Source organism: Caretta caretta, chromosome 18 (assembly GCF_965140235.1).
Source record: "Caretta caretta isolate rCarCar2 chromosome 18, rCarCar1.hap1, whole genome shotgun sequence".
NCBI lineage: Eukaryota > Metazoa > Chordata > Testudines > Cheloniidae > Caretta > Caretta caretta.
The window spans coordinates 9,678,835-9,693,140 of NC_134223.1; the positions used below are offsets into that span (position 1 = coordinate 9,678,835).

Consider the following 14,306-nt stretch of genomic DNA (forward strand, 5'->3'; position numbering starts at 1 on the left):
CGAGCGGGCGGCGTGGGCGGCAGGCCCCAACCCTGGCGCTGTGCTCGGAGCGGCCGCCGCGGCCCGGGCTGGGACCCACACACCGCGGGTGGCAGCCAGGCTGGGGCTAGGGCCTTGCTCTTGGGGAGGGCAAAGGGGAGAGACGACGTGGGCCCAGCTCCAGGGCTAAGCGCAGGCAGCGCTGACGGGGTGAGATCGAGGGGGGCCCTCACCCTTTAGCGGCTCCCCGCCCAGGGCCCCCCTTTTGAGTGACAGTTTTTCGGGGACAAAATAGTGAACAAGGAACGGGAAAACTACAGCGCCAGGTGAGGCCGCGAGGGGAGGGGGATGTAGGGTGACCAGATGTCCTGATTTTATAGGGACAGTCCCGATTTTGGGGTCTTTTTCTTATATAGGCTCCTATTATCCCCCCCCCCCACACACACACACAAACACCCTGATTTTTCACATTTGCAGTTTGGTCACCCGAGGGGGATGAGCCCTACTAATAAAACGTGGGACTTCAAAAGGGGTCATAATTATAAAGATTACACGGTGCTGGGACTCGCCCCCTGTGTTTGGAAGTTGTATTCCTTCTCCTCCCCCCCCCCCCCCCCAGTCTTTGGGGGAGAAGAGGGGTGCTGTTTCAGATTGTAAGGTTTTCAGCCCAGAGCCCTTCACCTCTGCTAAGAACATTAGAACGGCCACACTGGGTCAGACCAAAGGTCCATCTAGCCCCTCAACCTGTGGCCAATGCCAGGTGCCCCAGAGGGAGTGAACAGAACAGGTAATTATCAAGCGATCCATCCCCTGTCGCCTGTTCCCAGCTCCTGGCAAACAGAGGCGAGGGGCACCATCCCTGTCCACTTTGGCTAATAGCCATTGATGGACCTATCCTGCATGAATTTATCTAGTTCTTTTTTGAACCCTATACGTTTGTATAGCACCTAACCGACTTTGGGCACCACCCTACTGTAAATAATAATCAACTAACCACAATTAGGGCTTAGGTGGACCTGCCTGCTGCGCAAGAACAGAACATCCTTGTGTAAACACAGCTCGTTTTCCCATCTAGACCTTATCGTCTATACCTGATTCTATAATACCTCTGTGGGCTAGGGGAAAGAGCTGTTTTAGAAACAAACACGCAAACAAAACAACCACAAGTAACCTGCATGTGAAGAGGCATACAGAAATTAGACAAACTTAACAATCAAAAAGACAACTTAAAAAACAAACAAACAAACAAAAAACAAGGGCTAAAGTCTGCCCTGATTACACTCCATGCAATCCTATTAACTTCAACAGTCAAGTGCAGATCAGGGCAGAATCTAGTTCAAAATTAGATACAGAAAAAAAATCCCAATAACTTTGCCTTACCTATTAAAAACAATACTTTCACAATCCAGAAAAGTACAAGTTCAAAGTAATTACTTGAGTTTGTACATTGTGATCATACATGACACTGTTTAATCCACATTTTTTGAGAATTTTTTTAACCTAGACTCCATAATGTACAATAACTGGTTTAAAAGAAATAATTTTGTTCCTAAAGTCTCGCCATTTTGACAGACATTTTTCTGATGTCAGTTTTGCAAACCACAATTTCTTAACTGAGAGCAATTCTTCTGGCAACACAATTAGAAAGCAGGATAACTTGTTCCTGTAGAACAAGTCTGAGCACACAGTGCCAGTAATTTTCTTTTTATTTCTTTTGAAGGCGTATCAGTTTTCTTGCTTGGTTTACAAATACCTTTTAAAAATATATTTTACATTTCCACTATTACATTGTTTTCATTTTTTGCATTTCTTAGTTCAGAGGAGGAAAAGTAGGTTTAACTTTTCCAAGTTATATTGTCAGATGGTATTATATATTCCTTTATATAAGCTATTTCCACTGAATTTTCTTAACAGTAGAAAAAATTCTTTTTAAATAAAACCAAATTTTTGGCTGTAAATTGATCCAACTCTCTAGCTCATTCTTTCCCTTTTACATCCATTCTAGTTCTTGATTGAAACTTTAAAAAAGTGCTTACAATGAAGTCCTGTTATTTTACTCTGGCTAGAAAACATCAGATGACATAGCTCAGCTCAGCTTGCTTTAATTCTGTGTCTGTGCTGGCCAAGAAACTAACCTTTCTAGCAATAGTATTTAAGATCAGTTCTTGCTAGAAACATGCCTTATGTGGAGTTTGAAAATTGACTTATGAAAACATATTCCCTTTGTGCTACAAACATTATCATCATCCAGAATGTTTTAGGAGATAAGAATAGCATAGAAATTAAAAAAGCTTAGAGGCCTACAGATAATGAAGGTAGCTGTTGTCTAACTGACTCACATCAGGGATCAGACTTGGACAAAGGAACTGTGGAGTTTTACTGTATTACCCAGAAACCAATATCCACGTCTCACAACTTTCAGGACTTGTGATGGGCGTTGCAGCTAGCCAACTGACATAATGATGCAATACTCAAGCGTACAGTTTGCGGGTGAGGTTATAGCCACCACAGATGTATGCACCTATAAAGGTCAGGTACAAAGCATAATTGTGTGTGTTTGGTTAATGAACTTTATAGCTTTTGTGATACCAAAGAAAAATTCTGCAACCACTTTTTACAGGTATTAAGAGGAATAGAACTCCTGTTTTACTACACATGCAGTCTTTCAGTATCTTGCATTGTACCCATTTGGATTATTACAATCCCTGGTATAAATGGGAGCAACTCCATTGGCTTCAGTGGCTGGACACTTGCTTAAAGCAGGTCTGAATCTGACTCAGAATTCTTGACGTGTTTACATGTGGGGCTTATATAAAGTCAGAACAATCGTATGATTTATACCTTTTTTCCTGTATATGCACAGCATAGCTTAAGATCTTGTTTCTTGGGGGTGTTCTACTTCCTTTTCAGATTTGGTCTTAACTCATTTTGACTTTTTGTCTCATTCTCCCATAGAAAATGTGACCCTTGATTAGTTCATACACTATGATGAACCATATCCAAGTGGCTGTTGTGGAACAAGAATGTTCACCCAGGCTTGATTTTGTTATCTTTTTTCTTGACTATTGCAGTCTGTGGTCCCCAGGTTATTTCCCAAGGAGATGGAGTAATAGAGTCCCTCTACTCCAATACTATGCAGAATGATTTAGTATAATCATCTTAATTAGCACACCTACTCAAAAGAGAAGCATATCATATAAATGACAATAGCCTATGCTAATTAGGACAAATATTTGTGCTGATTAATACTCGTTTGCTGTATTTCATTAATTTCTGTTTTTTAATCCATTAACACATATTAGATGTTTTATGGCACAGCTGACTAATCTGTCACAATAGATTTGGGAAGTGAACAGATTTTTTTGCTAGCAAACACCCAAATCATACATGGTAGTTGCTGGAAATAGGCAGATAGATACTACCACCCATTGTTCAAAATCATTGAAATGCACTACCTTGGAGCTGCTCTCCCTAGCAATTATCCAGATTAAATGGGTGTGTCATATTTGATGTAGATTTAGTATATCTTACCTCGGAGTCAACTCTGTCCATTTGCTAGCACCAACACATAGCTGGTGTTTCCTTCAGCAACAGCCCTGCGGTTGTTTCTTTAATGACCCAATGCTGCTCCCAGTGGAAGAACCCCCACTGAGTCTTGGAGGGAGCAGGATTCAGCCCTCTGTGCCTAGGCAATCTTTTGATATAGAGAAAGGGAATTACAGTAGTCACCAAAATTGGGCGGCGGGTGGGCGGGGGAGACTTGCTTATGATGTGGATTAAAAAAAAAAAAATCATAGAGTACAAACTAAGTGTCAGACCTAAAAAGCCAGTTTAGGAAGAAAATGACAAGACTATGCTGAAGAAGGATTACTTTGTAGTCAAGAGACTGTCCCTTAAAACTTGAGTGGCTTCACAGCCAAACTGGCTTCACAGCCAAAGAAACAGATTATCCTCAAACAGTATCTGCATTTTGGGGGGGTAGCTTTATTGACCCTGCAAAAGGGCCGTTCAAACTGTCTCATTTTTCCAGAGATCATCTGCCTTTTCACAAAAGTGGTTGAGGGTCACATTTGTTGCTCAAGAGCAACAGAGCAAGCAACTAGCTGACTGGACTGGAATTTGAACCTGGGCTGCTCCTTCTTAGCCCTTGAGCTTTAATCATTACTGCACGCTCCCCTCCTCTTCCTCAGTTTTAGTTCAGTAAGATATAGTGCTCCAACCTTGATCAGAAATTGCCAGAAATCAAGCTAGAATGGGCAAGGGGTAATTATCTGTTTGAGAGACCTGGGTTGGAAAGGAAGGTGCCCCCTTAAGGAAGAGGGTCAGGTTTCAATCACTTTACTGTACCAACAATTTCTTACATTACTGCTCCTTTGGAAACTAGGAGCAGAAGGTTTAAACTAAGGGCCAAAATCTGGACTTCAGTGGGGTTGCTTGGATACAACACAGCAAGATTTGGCCCTTAGCATAAACAAAATAGCACCCATTCTATTATTTTCCATTTGAATGTGGAAAACTAGAAAGTTTGAATCACAGACAAGGATTCCAAAAGTCGTGCCTTCTTAGAGCTGCATATGGATAGGTGCAGTGATACACAAATCAGAATGTGCTTGCAAACAGGAACATAGGGTACTGGGAAAGCTTTTCCCTATAGGATATTTTAAAATCTTGTTCAAGTGGGTCTTCCCTACCAGACACAAAAATGAGACAACTCCCTCCTCCACTCAACTCCAGAATAGATGTCACTGAATGGTAGGCATTGCAAATCAGTGAAATATTATAAAAAGACTGATGTCTGACAAGGAGCAAGGCTCATTCCACTCTAGCTGGGGCCAGCTTCTGCGTACAGAGAATATGCCTCAGTAACATCTATATGTAGCGTGATCACTGAAGCGTTCGTCACGTTTTCCAAACACCAAGCTGGAAGAAAAGCCTCTTTTCTAGCTTATTTTTACTATTAGATAAAGTCTAGTGTAGCAAAGAGTGCCTGAAGGAGTTTGCATCAAAATTGCCCTGTGACAGGAGACATCCGTTAACCTTGCAAGTGTTACATAATTAAACTTAATGTTGCATTTACATCATACATACTAGGGCATAGCATTGTCTTATACAGGCCATCCACATTATTTGAGTGCATTCTACCTTCTTAATGTTGTATTCTCTGCCTTATATCACGTCACCACATTCATCAATGCAAGTGCTTTCTTCTCAGCTGCATCACCAAACAGTTGAGACCATTACCAGGAAGAGGCACCGGAGGAACTGGCTGATTTTGGCTGGCCAAATGCCAGAGCAAGTGCACTTAAGCATGCCAGAGACATAGGGATCAAGCTTGAGTTTGCATGTTGAGGACTTCTACTCTATGAGTTCAGAAAAGTTTATCTTCTGACCCATACAGGTATGCATATTCCCTCATATGGCATCACAACTTGAGTGAGCATGCTTTTGTAATCTTTGTGGCCTTACTAAAAACCCGAAGAGCGATTGTGTGCTTCAAAGTTGCTGAAACTGCCATTTTCCAAGCTAGAATGGAAAGAGAACATTTTGCCCTACATTTCTTACAGCCCCTGATTAAAGTACCTGTGTTGTTCCCATTTACAACACACACATACACACAAAACATTTATTTAGAAAAAGTCTCCAATTGCTCAGCATATTCAATGCTAACTTAAAACAGAACATTAAACATTTTTGAAGTGGCACAATGGAGTAGATACCAACTGAATGAATTTACAGGTTAACCTTAAACACTCTCCCATCACACTGGAACACCAAAACCCATCTTCTCCCCTATGGTTGTCAGTGCTTAGAAAGCTTCTCACAGGCATCATGAGTACTGCTGAAAGGATTAAATAAATCTGATAGTTCAAAACTGTCATTTCATTCAATAGATTTCACAGCATGACAATGAAGTGTTACAAAATGCAGACTTGCTTTCTTCAGTTATCTCGACTCCATTTTAATGGAAGTGGAGAAAGCCACAACGTTGTTTGGTTTTTCTGACGTGGAAGAAGAGAAACTAAAAAAAAAATAAAAATTACTTTTCCTTTTCTACTTTTAAAATTATTGGTAAAAAAAGACAATTTAGTGGCTTAAAAAATATAGTGTAGAAAAAAGAATTATAAGAGAGGCATACAATGTACTTCCTTGCTATCTGGTACTTGCTATGTGGCTTTATCTGGTACTTCCTTGCTATCTGGTGCTTTATCTGGGACATCATCATACTGTGGAGGAGGGGTCAATGGTTCTATTGTTATTTGACCTGAAGTGTTTCTATCTGGAAGGTTTATTCGGAAGTCCTTTAGGTGCAGCTTATCAGACTTAATTCTCCGAATTTTCAGGGGTTTCAGTCGTTTGTTCAAGCGAGAGCTGTGCCTGCTTGGCTGACGCTGTATGTTCGTATCGACATTTACGGTGGTTGTAGTTGGTGTATTTTCATCAATCCCAGTTAGAGATTCATAAGAGGGCAGAGACATGCTGATCCTGGTGTTTCTGTCCAATTCTCTCATCTCAGGATAGCCCGCGTTCATAACCTCCTCATAACTGGGAACATAGTATCGCGACGGTGTCTCATCATCCTCTTCTTGACTGTAGGAGACAATTTTAATACTGTCAGTATGCTAAGCCATTTCAGCTGCATTTCTGGTCACTCAAATTTTGGGACCAGAAATACATGATGATACAATATAAATTTCTACAGCACATTTCATCCCAGGATCACAAAGTGCCTTACACGCATTAGTTAAATCTCCAACATCCCTGTGAGCAAGGATTATTATCCCTATTTTACAGTTGGAAACTGAGGCACAGAAATTGTGACTTGCCCCATATGTGACAAATTCATTTCCAGGGTGGGAATGCAATGCAGGAGTATGGTTCACAGTTCCCTGCTCTTATCACGGGGCCACGGTAATGTTTTAGGGTGTAAATCTGAGTTCAAAGTATCCATATCGAAGTAAAAATTAAGATCTTGGTGGTGTCACACAGTAACAAGTTGGGTTCTTATAGCAATGATTGTAGACTCAGAAGTTAGAAGTGGAAAAGATCTGTTTAGGACATCTAGTTAACCCTCTCTCACTCTCCGTTAAACTTTCTGGAGAAATCTGTAGGTGTAAACGGATTACTTTGATCTATCATATGGCTGTGTATACTCTGAAAAAGACAGCAAAGACACTTTACACATTGCGTTATATAGTCTAGTGTGTCATTGAAATGAGCAGGCCAAGAACATGAGTATGCATTTTTTTCCCATCTTTAGTTAGTTTCCAGATACAGAAGTCCCAATCTGCTTGCAAGTCTGTGACTGTGTGGCAGGAATGGGGGAATACTAACAGCCAGGACTCACTGCAATTGACAATTCACTTTACCCATCTAAAAAAAAAATCACATTTGTAAAACCCTTCACCATCCTCAGATGAGAAATGCTATGTTCAATTGCCAAGTGTTAGAATTTAAAATTATTCTGCAACTAACATTCAATCAACTGTTCAATGTAACACCATCCCACTCAAGTTAAAAAAAAAAAAAATCAAGGAAGGAACAGACAGGAGGAGTTACCGTTGCATCTTTACATTGTTTAAATACCAGACTGGAAACGCCAGATTTTCTTTCCTTTGTGAAACTGACTATAGCACCATTATTTTGACGTTAAAGGTGCCTTCTCATTGCCCTATGACTAACAAGTTACAGATCAGGCATCTTTCATTAATTATTCCTTGTTTCTCTGTTCCATTTCCCACAAATAGAGATATCAGAACAGTGATTCTCTTCCAACAGACAGGTGAAGAATTATCCTAACATCTTCCTTGCCAACTGTACCACTCAACTGGAATTAATTTAGAGGGACATCATTTAATGCCTTTGTAATTAAGGTAAGGTATAATCACGTAAACCTGGTTATTTTTTTTTCCCTTTTGTTTTTTCTTTTTCTGCTGGGGGGGGGGGAAGGAGTTAGGAGAGAGGAATTCTGTTAGCTACTATAAACGGACATTGTGCCGATCTGTAACGTGGGTATCTACATGTAGTCTGCGTAAGTACAAAGTCTGCATTTTATTAGCATTAGTAAGTTTCCCTTCACATAATCGGTTATAGCACAAGAAACTTCTCTGCAGATTCTGTCATTCTTTAATTACCTTAGGGTTTTCTATAGCTCCCATCATGGTACTTTCTAATTAAATGAAGCTAGAGAGTTGCCGTCTCATACTCTCTTGTTACATATTTCATATGAAAAGCCTCTTTCCCTTCTTCAGAGGGAGTGAACAGAACATTGCAATTTATCTAGTGATGCCCTTTTGTCCACTCCCAGCTTCTAGCAGTCCTTTTTCAGAGGGAAAGAGCAATGTTTTGGGGACAGGATACAGTCTGAATCAAACACCATCACAGTTTACGCACGGCCAGGCTAGGTTGTCAAATTCCCTGGGATGTTGAATCAATGTTAGTAAACTGTTTATTTAAGATTGTCTGTTACTAGAACATCTTTGTTCAGTATTTATTGGAGTTTCCCTACCGTCAATGGATGTAAAAGTTTGTTTCATTTCTCTGCAGCTCTTATATGTACTTTCGTAAACGCTGTTGAAAGGCTGTTTTGTAACTTTACAGAATTACTGGACTTAACAAGCCACAGCAGAAAGAGAGATACCACATTACCCTCTAGCAATGGCACACTCCTTTTTACTTCTCTGACGTCTGCTAGCCCTGCCTGGCTCACAAAAAGGATTTTGTCTCCTCTACAATTATACCAATGGAGTCTTGGTTTTAAGATACACACCTCACCATAGCATTTTTAGACTAGAGAAGCGAGCAATCTCCTAAAGCTTTGTATAATAGCAGAGGTGGGAAAACTACGGCCCGCGGGCCACATTTGGCCTGCAGGACCATCCTGCCTGGCTCCTGAGCTCCCAGCTGGGGAGGCTAGCCCCCGGCCCCTCCCCTGCTGTCCCCCCTCCCCCACAGCCTTAGCATGCTGCACCGCCGGCGCTCTGGTCAACCGCTCTTGCCAGGCAGGGGGATGGGGAGCATGAGGGTTGGATAGGGGGGTGGGGTCCCGGGGGGGGGGCGATTAGGGGTTGGGGCAGTCAGGGGACAGGGAGCGGGAGGGTTGGATAGGGGGTGGGGTCCCAGGGGGGCGGTTAGGGGCAGGGGTCAAGGAGCAGTGGGGGTTGGATGGGTCGGGTGTTCTAAGGGGGGCAGTCAGGGGTGGGAAGTGGGAGGGGATGGGACGGAAAGGGGCAGGGGCCAGGCTGTTTGGGGAGGCACAGCCTTCCCTACCCAGCCCTCCATAAAATTTCACAATCCTGATGTGGCCCCCGGGCCAAAATGTTTGCCCACCTCTGGTATATAGGATGTAGCCTATTTGTTCTAAACATTGGTCCATCCAGTGAAGTACGTTATTTCCAGCTGTGGCCAATAGGTTATGCTTCTGAGGAAGATGAACATTTATCATTCCCTTAGCACATTATACTATGATATTTATAGAGGGATAAACTCCTCCTTCACCTCTAAGGCAATCAACCCATGCACAGAATCATAGAAATGTAGGGCTGGAAGGGATCTCAAGAGGTCATCTACTCCAGCCACTTGTGCTGAGGCAGGACCAAGTATACCTAGTCCATGCCTGACAAGAATCTGTCTAATCTGTTCTGAAAACCTCCAATGATGGGGATTCCACAACCTCCCTTGCAAGCCTGTTCCAATGTTTAACTATCCTCACAGTTAAAGTTTTTCCTAATATCTAACCTAAATCTCCCTTGCTGCAGATAACGCTTATTATTTCTTGTCCTACCTTCAGTGGACATGTCCTCTCACTAACAGTCTTCAAATATGTTAAGGGCTGTTATCAACTCAGTCTTCTTTTCCTAAGACATGCCCAGTTGTTGTTTTTTTAACCTTTCCTCATACATCAGGTTTTCTAAACCTTGTATCACATTTTTGAAGCTTGAGACTTAAAAACTGAGAATGGTCATAGTGGGTGATACCAATGGTGCATGTAGCCCAATATCCTGTCTTCCAGCAGTGGCCAGTGCCAGATGCTTCAGAGGGAATGAACAGAACATGGCAGTATATCAAGAGATCCATGCCCTGTCATCCACTCCCAGCTTCTATCAGTCAAAAGTTTAGGGACACCCAGAGTATGGAGTTGTGTCCCTGACCATCTTGATTAATAGCCACTGATGGACCTATCCTCCATGATCTAATACTTTTTTGAACCCAGTTATAGTTTTGGCCTTTACAGCATCCCTTGGCAACTATTTCAATAGGTTGACTCTGAGTTGTGTGAAAAAATACTTCCTTATGTTAGTTTTAAACCTGCTGCCTATTAATTTCATTGGGTGACCCCTGATTCATGTGTTATGTGAAGGGGTAAAGAACACTTCCTTATTCACTTTCTCCATACCATTCACAATTTTAATAGATCTCCATCATATCCCCCCCCCCTCAGTCATCTCTTTTCCAAACTGAACAGTACCAGTCTTTTTAATCCTTCCTCATATGGAAGCTGTTTCACACCCTAATCACATTTGTTGCCCTTTTCTGTACTTTTTCCAATTTTGATATATCTTTTTTGAGATGGGGTGACCAGAACTTCATGCAGTATATAATGTGTGAGCACACCATGGTTTTATATAATGACATTATGATGTTTTTTGTCTTATTATCTATCACTTCCCTAATGGTTCCTAACATTGTTAGATTTTTTGATTGTCACTGCTCATTGAGCAAAGGTTTTTAGAGAACTACCATGACGACACCAAGATCTCTTTCTTGAGTGGTAACAACAAATTTAGAGCCCATCATTTTATATGTATAGTTGGGATTATGTTTTCCAAAGTGCATTACTTTGCATCTATCAACATTGAATTTCATCTGTCATTTTGCTGCCTAGTCACCCAGTTTTGTGAGATTCTTTTGGTAACTCTTTGTAGTCTGCTTTGGACTTAACTATCCGAAATAAACTTTTCCACCTCATCATGGTTTACCCTTTTTTCAAGATCATTTATAAATATATGGAACAGAACTGGTCCCAGCACAGATCCTTGGGAGACCCCGCTATTTACCTCTCCATTGTGAAAACTGACAATTTGTTCCTACCCTTTGTTTTTTAAGCTTTTAACCAGTTACTGATCCATGGAAGGACCTTCTCTCTTATCCCATGACTTCTGACTATGCTTAAGAGTCTTTGGTCAGGGATGTTGTCAAAGTATTTCTGAAAGTCCAAGTACACTATATCCACTGGATCACCCTTTTCGACACGATTGTGGACACACTCAAAGAATTCTAATAGATTGGTAAGGCACAACTGCCCTTTACAAAAGCCGTGTTGACTCTTTCCCAACACGTCATGTTTATCTGTGTCTGATAACTCTGTTCTTTATTATAGTTTCAACCAAATTTGCCTGATACTGAAATTAGGCTTAGTGACCTGTAATTGCCAGGATCACCTCCGAAGTCTTTTTTAAAAATTGACATTACATTAGCTATCCTTCAGTCATCTGGAACAGAGACTTAAATGATAGGTTACATACCACAGTTAGCAGTTCTGCAATTTCACGTCTGAGTTCCTTCAGAACTCTTGGGTGAATACCATCTGGTCCTGGTGACTTACTGCTGTTTAATTTATCAATTTTTTCCAAAACCTCCTCTATTTACACCTCAATCTGGGACAGTTCCTCAGATGTGTCACCTAAAAAGAATGGCTCAAATGTGGGAATCTCCCTCAAATCCTTTGCAGTGAAGACAGTGGCAAATAATTTATTTAGCTTCTCCAAAACTGCTTTTTCTTGCTTGTGTGCTCCTTTAGCACCTCAATCATCCAGTGGCTCCACTGATTCTTTGGCAGGCTTCCTGCTTCTGAGGTACTTAAATTAAAAAAAAAAATTTTTTTTTGGCTGTTTTTGTGTTTTTTGCTGGTTGCTCGTCAAATTATTTTTTGGCCTCCCTAATTATACTCTTAAATTTGACTTGCCAGAATTTATATTCCTTGACACCTATAATTCAGTATGTGGTACAATTGATCTTAACAAGTTAAATTTCTAAATGTGATTTTTTTTTTAAAAGAACACCTTTTAATTTTACCTGTATACCAGATCCAGCACCCTTTTACTGAAAGACTTACCTGTCCTCCTGATGTTGAGGTTCAGCAGATGTTTCTTGCTGGATCCTAGCAAGACACTCATTTTGTCTTTTCTTTTTCCTGTCCCGGACATTCAAGAAAATGGAGAGCAAAAGGAGCAGCACTCCAGCCCCAACCAATACATAAGCTACCGAAAAGGTCTTACTCTTCAATATTCCTCCACCATCATGCCCTGAATTGCTACTATTTCCAGCAGATGAGGGAGGCTTATCACTATGGCCAAATCCTGGGACCAGGTTCCAGACTGCCATTATGATCCCAAGGACAAGCATTCCTAACCCGATAGCAGTCAGGGCATAGTAAGATCCATTTGACTTGAACTGGGCCATCATACCCAGTGCTAGATCACTAGATAATAAGCAGAGTCAGCTTATAGCATGCCACTTCCAAAAAACGGTGTGTAAAATCCAAGCTTCGCACTTTTATGAATCCACCCAAATGCTTGAGTTTAGAGAGAAATCTGGAAAAGGAAAAAGAATAGCAATTAGTACATGTGACTTATAGAACGAGCTACAATTATGGTGAACAAGAAGGCCACTTGGCATCATTTTGTTTTATCAACCTTAATACTGGAAATTAAAGCACATTTTTATGACCATGCAGAGTAAGCCAAGGGCTAATATAATGGCCAGATTTAAGGAAGGATCACTACTGGCCATTCTGGTTATGCATGGGAAGAGAGTAGCCCCAGGCTTTTTGTTCCATGCTGCTTTTCTGGTGTGAGGCATGAAAGACAGATCCTGGCCATTTGCCAAAGTCGCCCCCTTCCTCCCCTTGCCAAGTTCTGCAAAAACAGGAGGTGTATTGACAGGTTTCAGAGTAGCAGCCGTGTTAGTCTGTATTCGCAAAAAGAAAAGGAGTACTAGTGGCACCTTAGAGACTAACCAATTTATTTGAAGCATCCTTCTGGCCAAATTCCAACTTGGAGTGATTATAGTCTGTCTAAATGCAATTAACCCTATAGTTTCAACTGGAGAATTTCTCTCTTCCCTTGCTATGTGGTTTAAACACCACACAGGGAACCAGAATTCCTAGGTTATAATCCTGCCTTTAACAGAAACACCCTTTTCTGTTGCACTAAGGAACCTGATTCAGAACTTATGGGTAATATTTGCAAAAGCACCTAAGAGATTTAGGGGCCTAAATCCCATTTGAAAAAGTGATTTAGGTGCCTGACTCCTACATTCCTGGCGCATTTCAATGACACTTAGGTGCTTTTGAAAAATTTACCCTATCTGACTTACCTACCTCAAAAGGGTGTCAAAGTGATTAAGTGTTAAGCACTTTCAAAATGAAGACTGCTAGGTATTCGTGCTAGTTATTATTGGTGAACAATCGCACCTTGATCACATATATAATCTGTAATGCTTTGGAATCTCAGAATGAAAGGTACTTTAAAAAGATACAATATGGTAATATACATTTAAGATTCTTTATGTCACATGCCCCATGGGGCTTCACTATCTTGAAGACTAATTCCCATTGGCATAATATACTGGTCCCAATACCAAAATGGAAAATCACAAGCCTTAAGAACAATACTTTGAAAGAAGAACTGGTTAAAGATCTGTCTGGTCTGGTGTGAGGGAAGTCTTTTCACACACAAAAGAAAAGCAAGCAAGAATTCTGTCTCAGCATTTGTGTAAGGGAGCAAGCTGGACCACAGGTTCCTCTTCTCCCAGCTGTTGAGAGAGAGAGAGAGAGAGAGAGAGAGTGCCCAGAGAATGCTCTCTCTTAAATACAAAGATGCTTCACTGACATGAAAAACACGCTCCTGGTCAGTGATATTAATACAATAGAAACTAGTGATGACAAGATTCAGCCATGTGTCTCCAAACTGACATGCAAGGCATATCCAAGTCAGAAGGTCAAGTTGTTGAACCAGCAGGCAGACAGGCATTGTAGCTGACCTTAGAATCTCCTGCCCCTGGCCCCCAACACCTTGTAAACTGATTTTTTTTCCCCCACCGTTGATGGAACTAATCTTGGTTGGCTTCCTAAGATAATATAGCAACTGGCACCTTATTAATGCCTGGATAGATGCCAAACCAAAGCAGTTTATGGCTAGCCTTAAGCTAATAAAGTATTAATTCCAGGGTATTTAGGGACCTCTTTGGTGTGCTTACATCAGTATGCCTGTAACCATTTATATCCTCTGGAAGGTTTTATGATAGGTCCCTAAATCTCTTATACATGT

General features: G+C 41.2%; 1 protein-coding gene across 6 annotated transcripts in view; it reads right to left on the minus strand.

Annotated features, from left to right (window-relative positions):
* Positions 1 to 5,588: 5,588 nt before the first annotated feature.
* TMEM51 (transmembrane protein 51) overlaps positions 5,589 to 14,306 on the minus strand; it is a 35,200-nt gene continuing 26,482 nt past the window's right edge. For all 6 annotated transcript variants that reach the window (XM_048825101.2, XM_075121136.1, XM_075121135.1 and 3 more), the window contains 2 exons: positions 12,092 to 12,569; positions 5,589 to 6,567 (listed from right to left, as the gene is read on the minus strand). In XM_048825101.2, the coding sequence (XP_048681058.1) occupies positions 6,144 to 6,567; positions 12,092 to 12,441 (774 nt within the window). In that variant the 5' untranslated portion in view covers positions 12,442 to 12,569 and the 3' untranslated portion in view covers positions 5,589 to 6,143. The remainder of the gene's footprint in view (positions 6,568 to 12,091; positions 12,570 to 14,306) is intronic.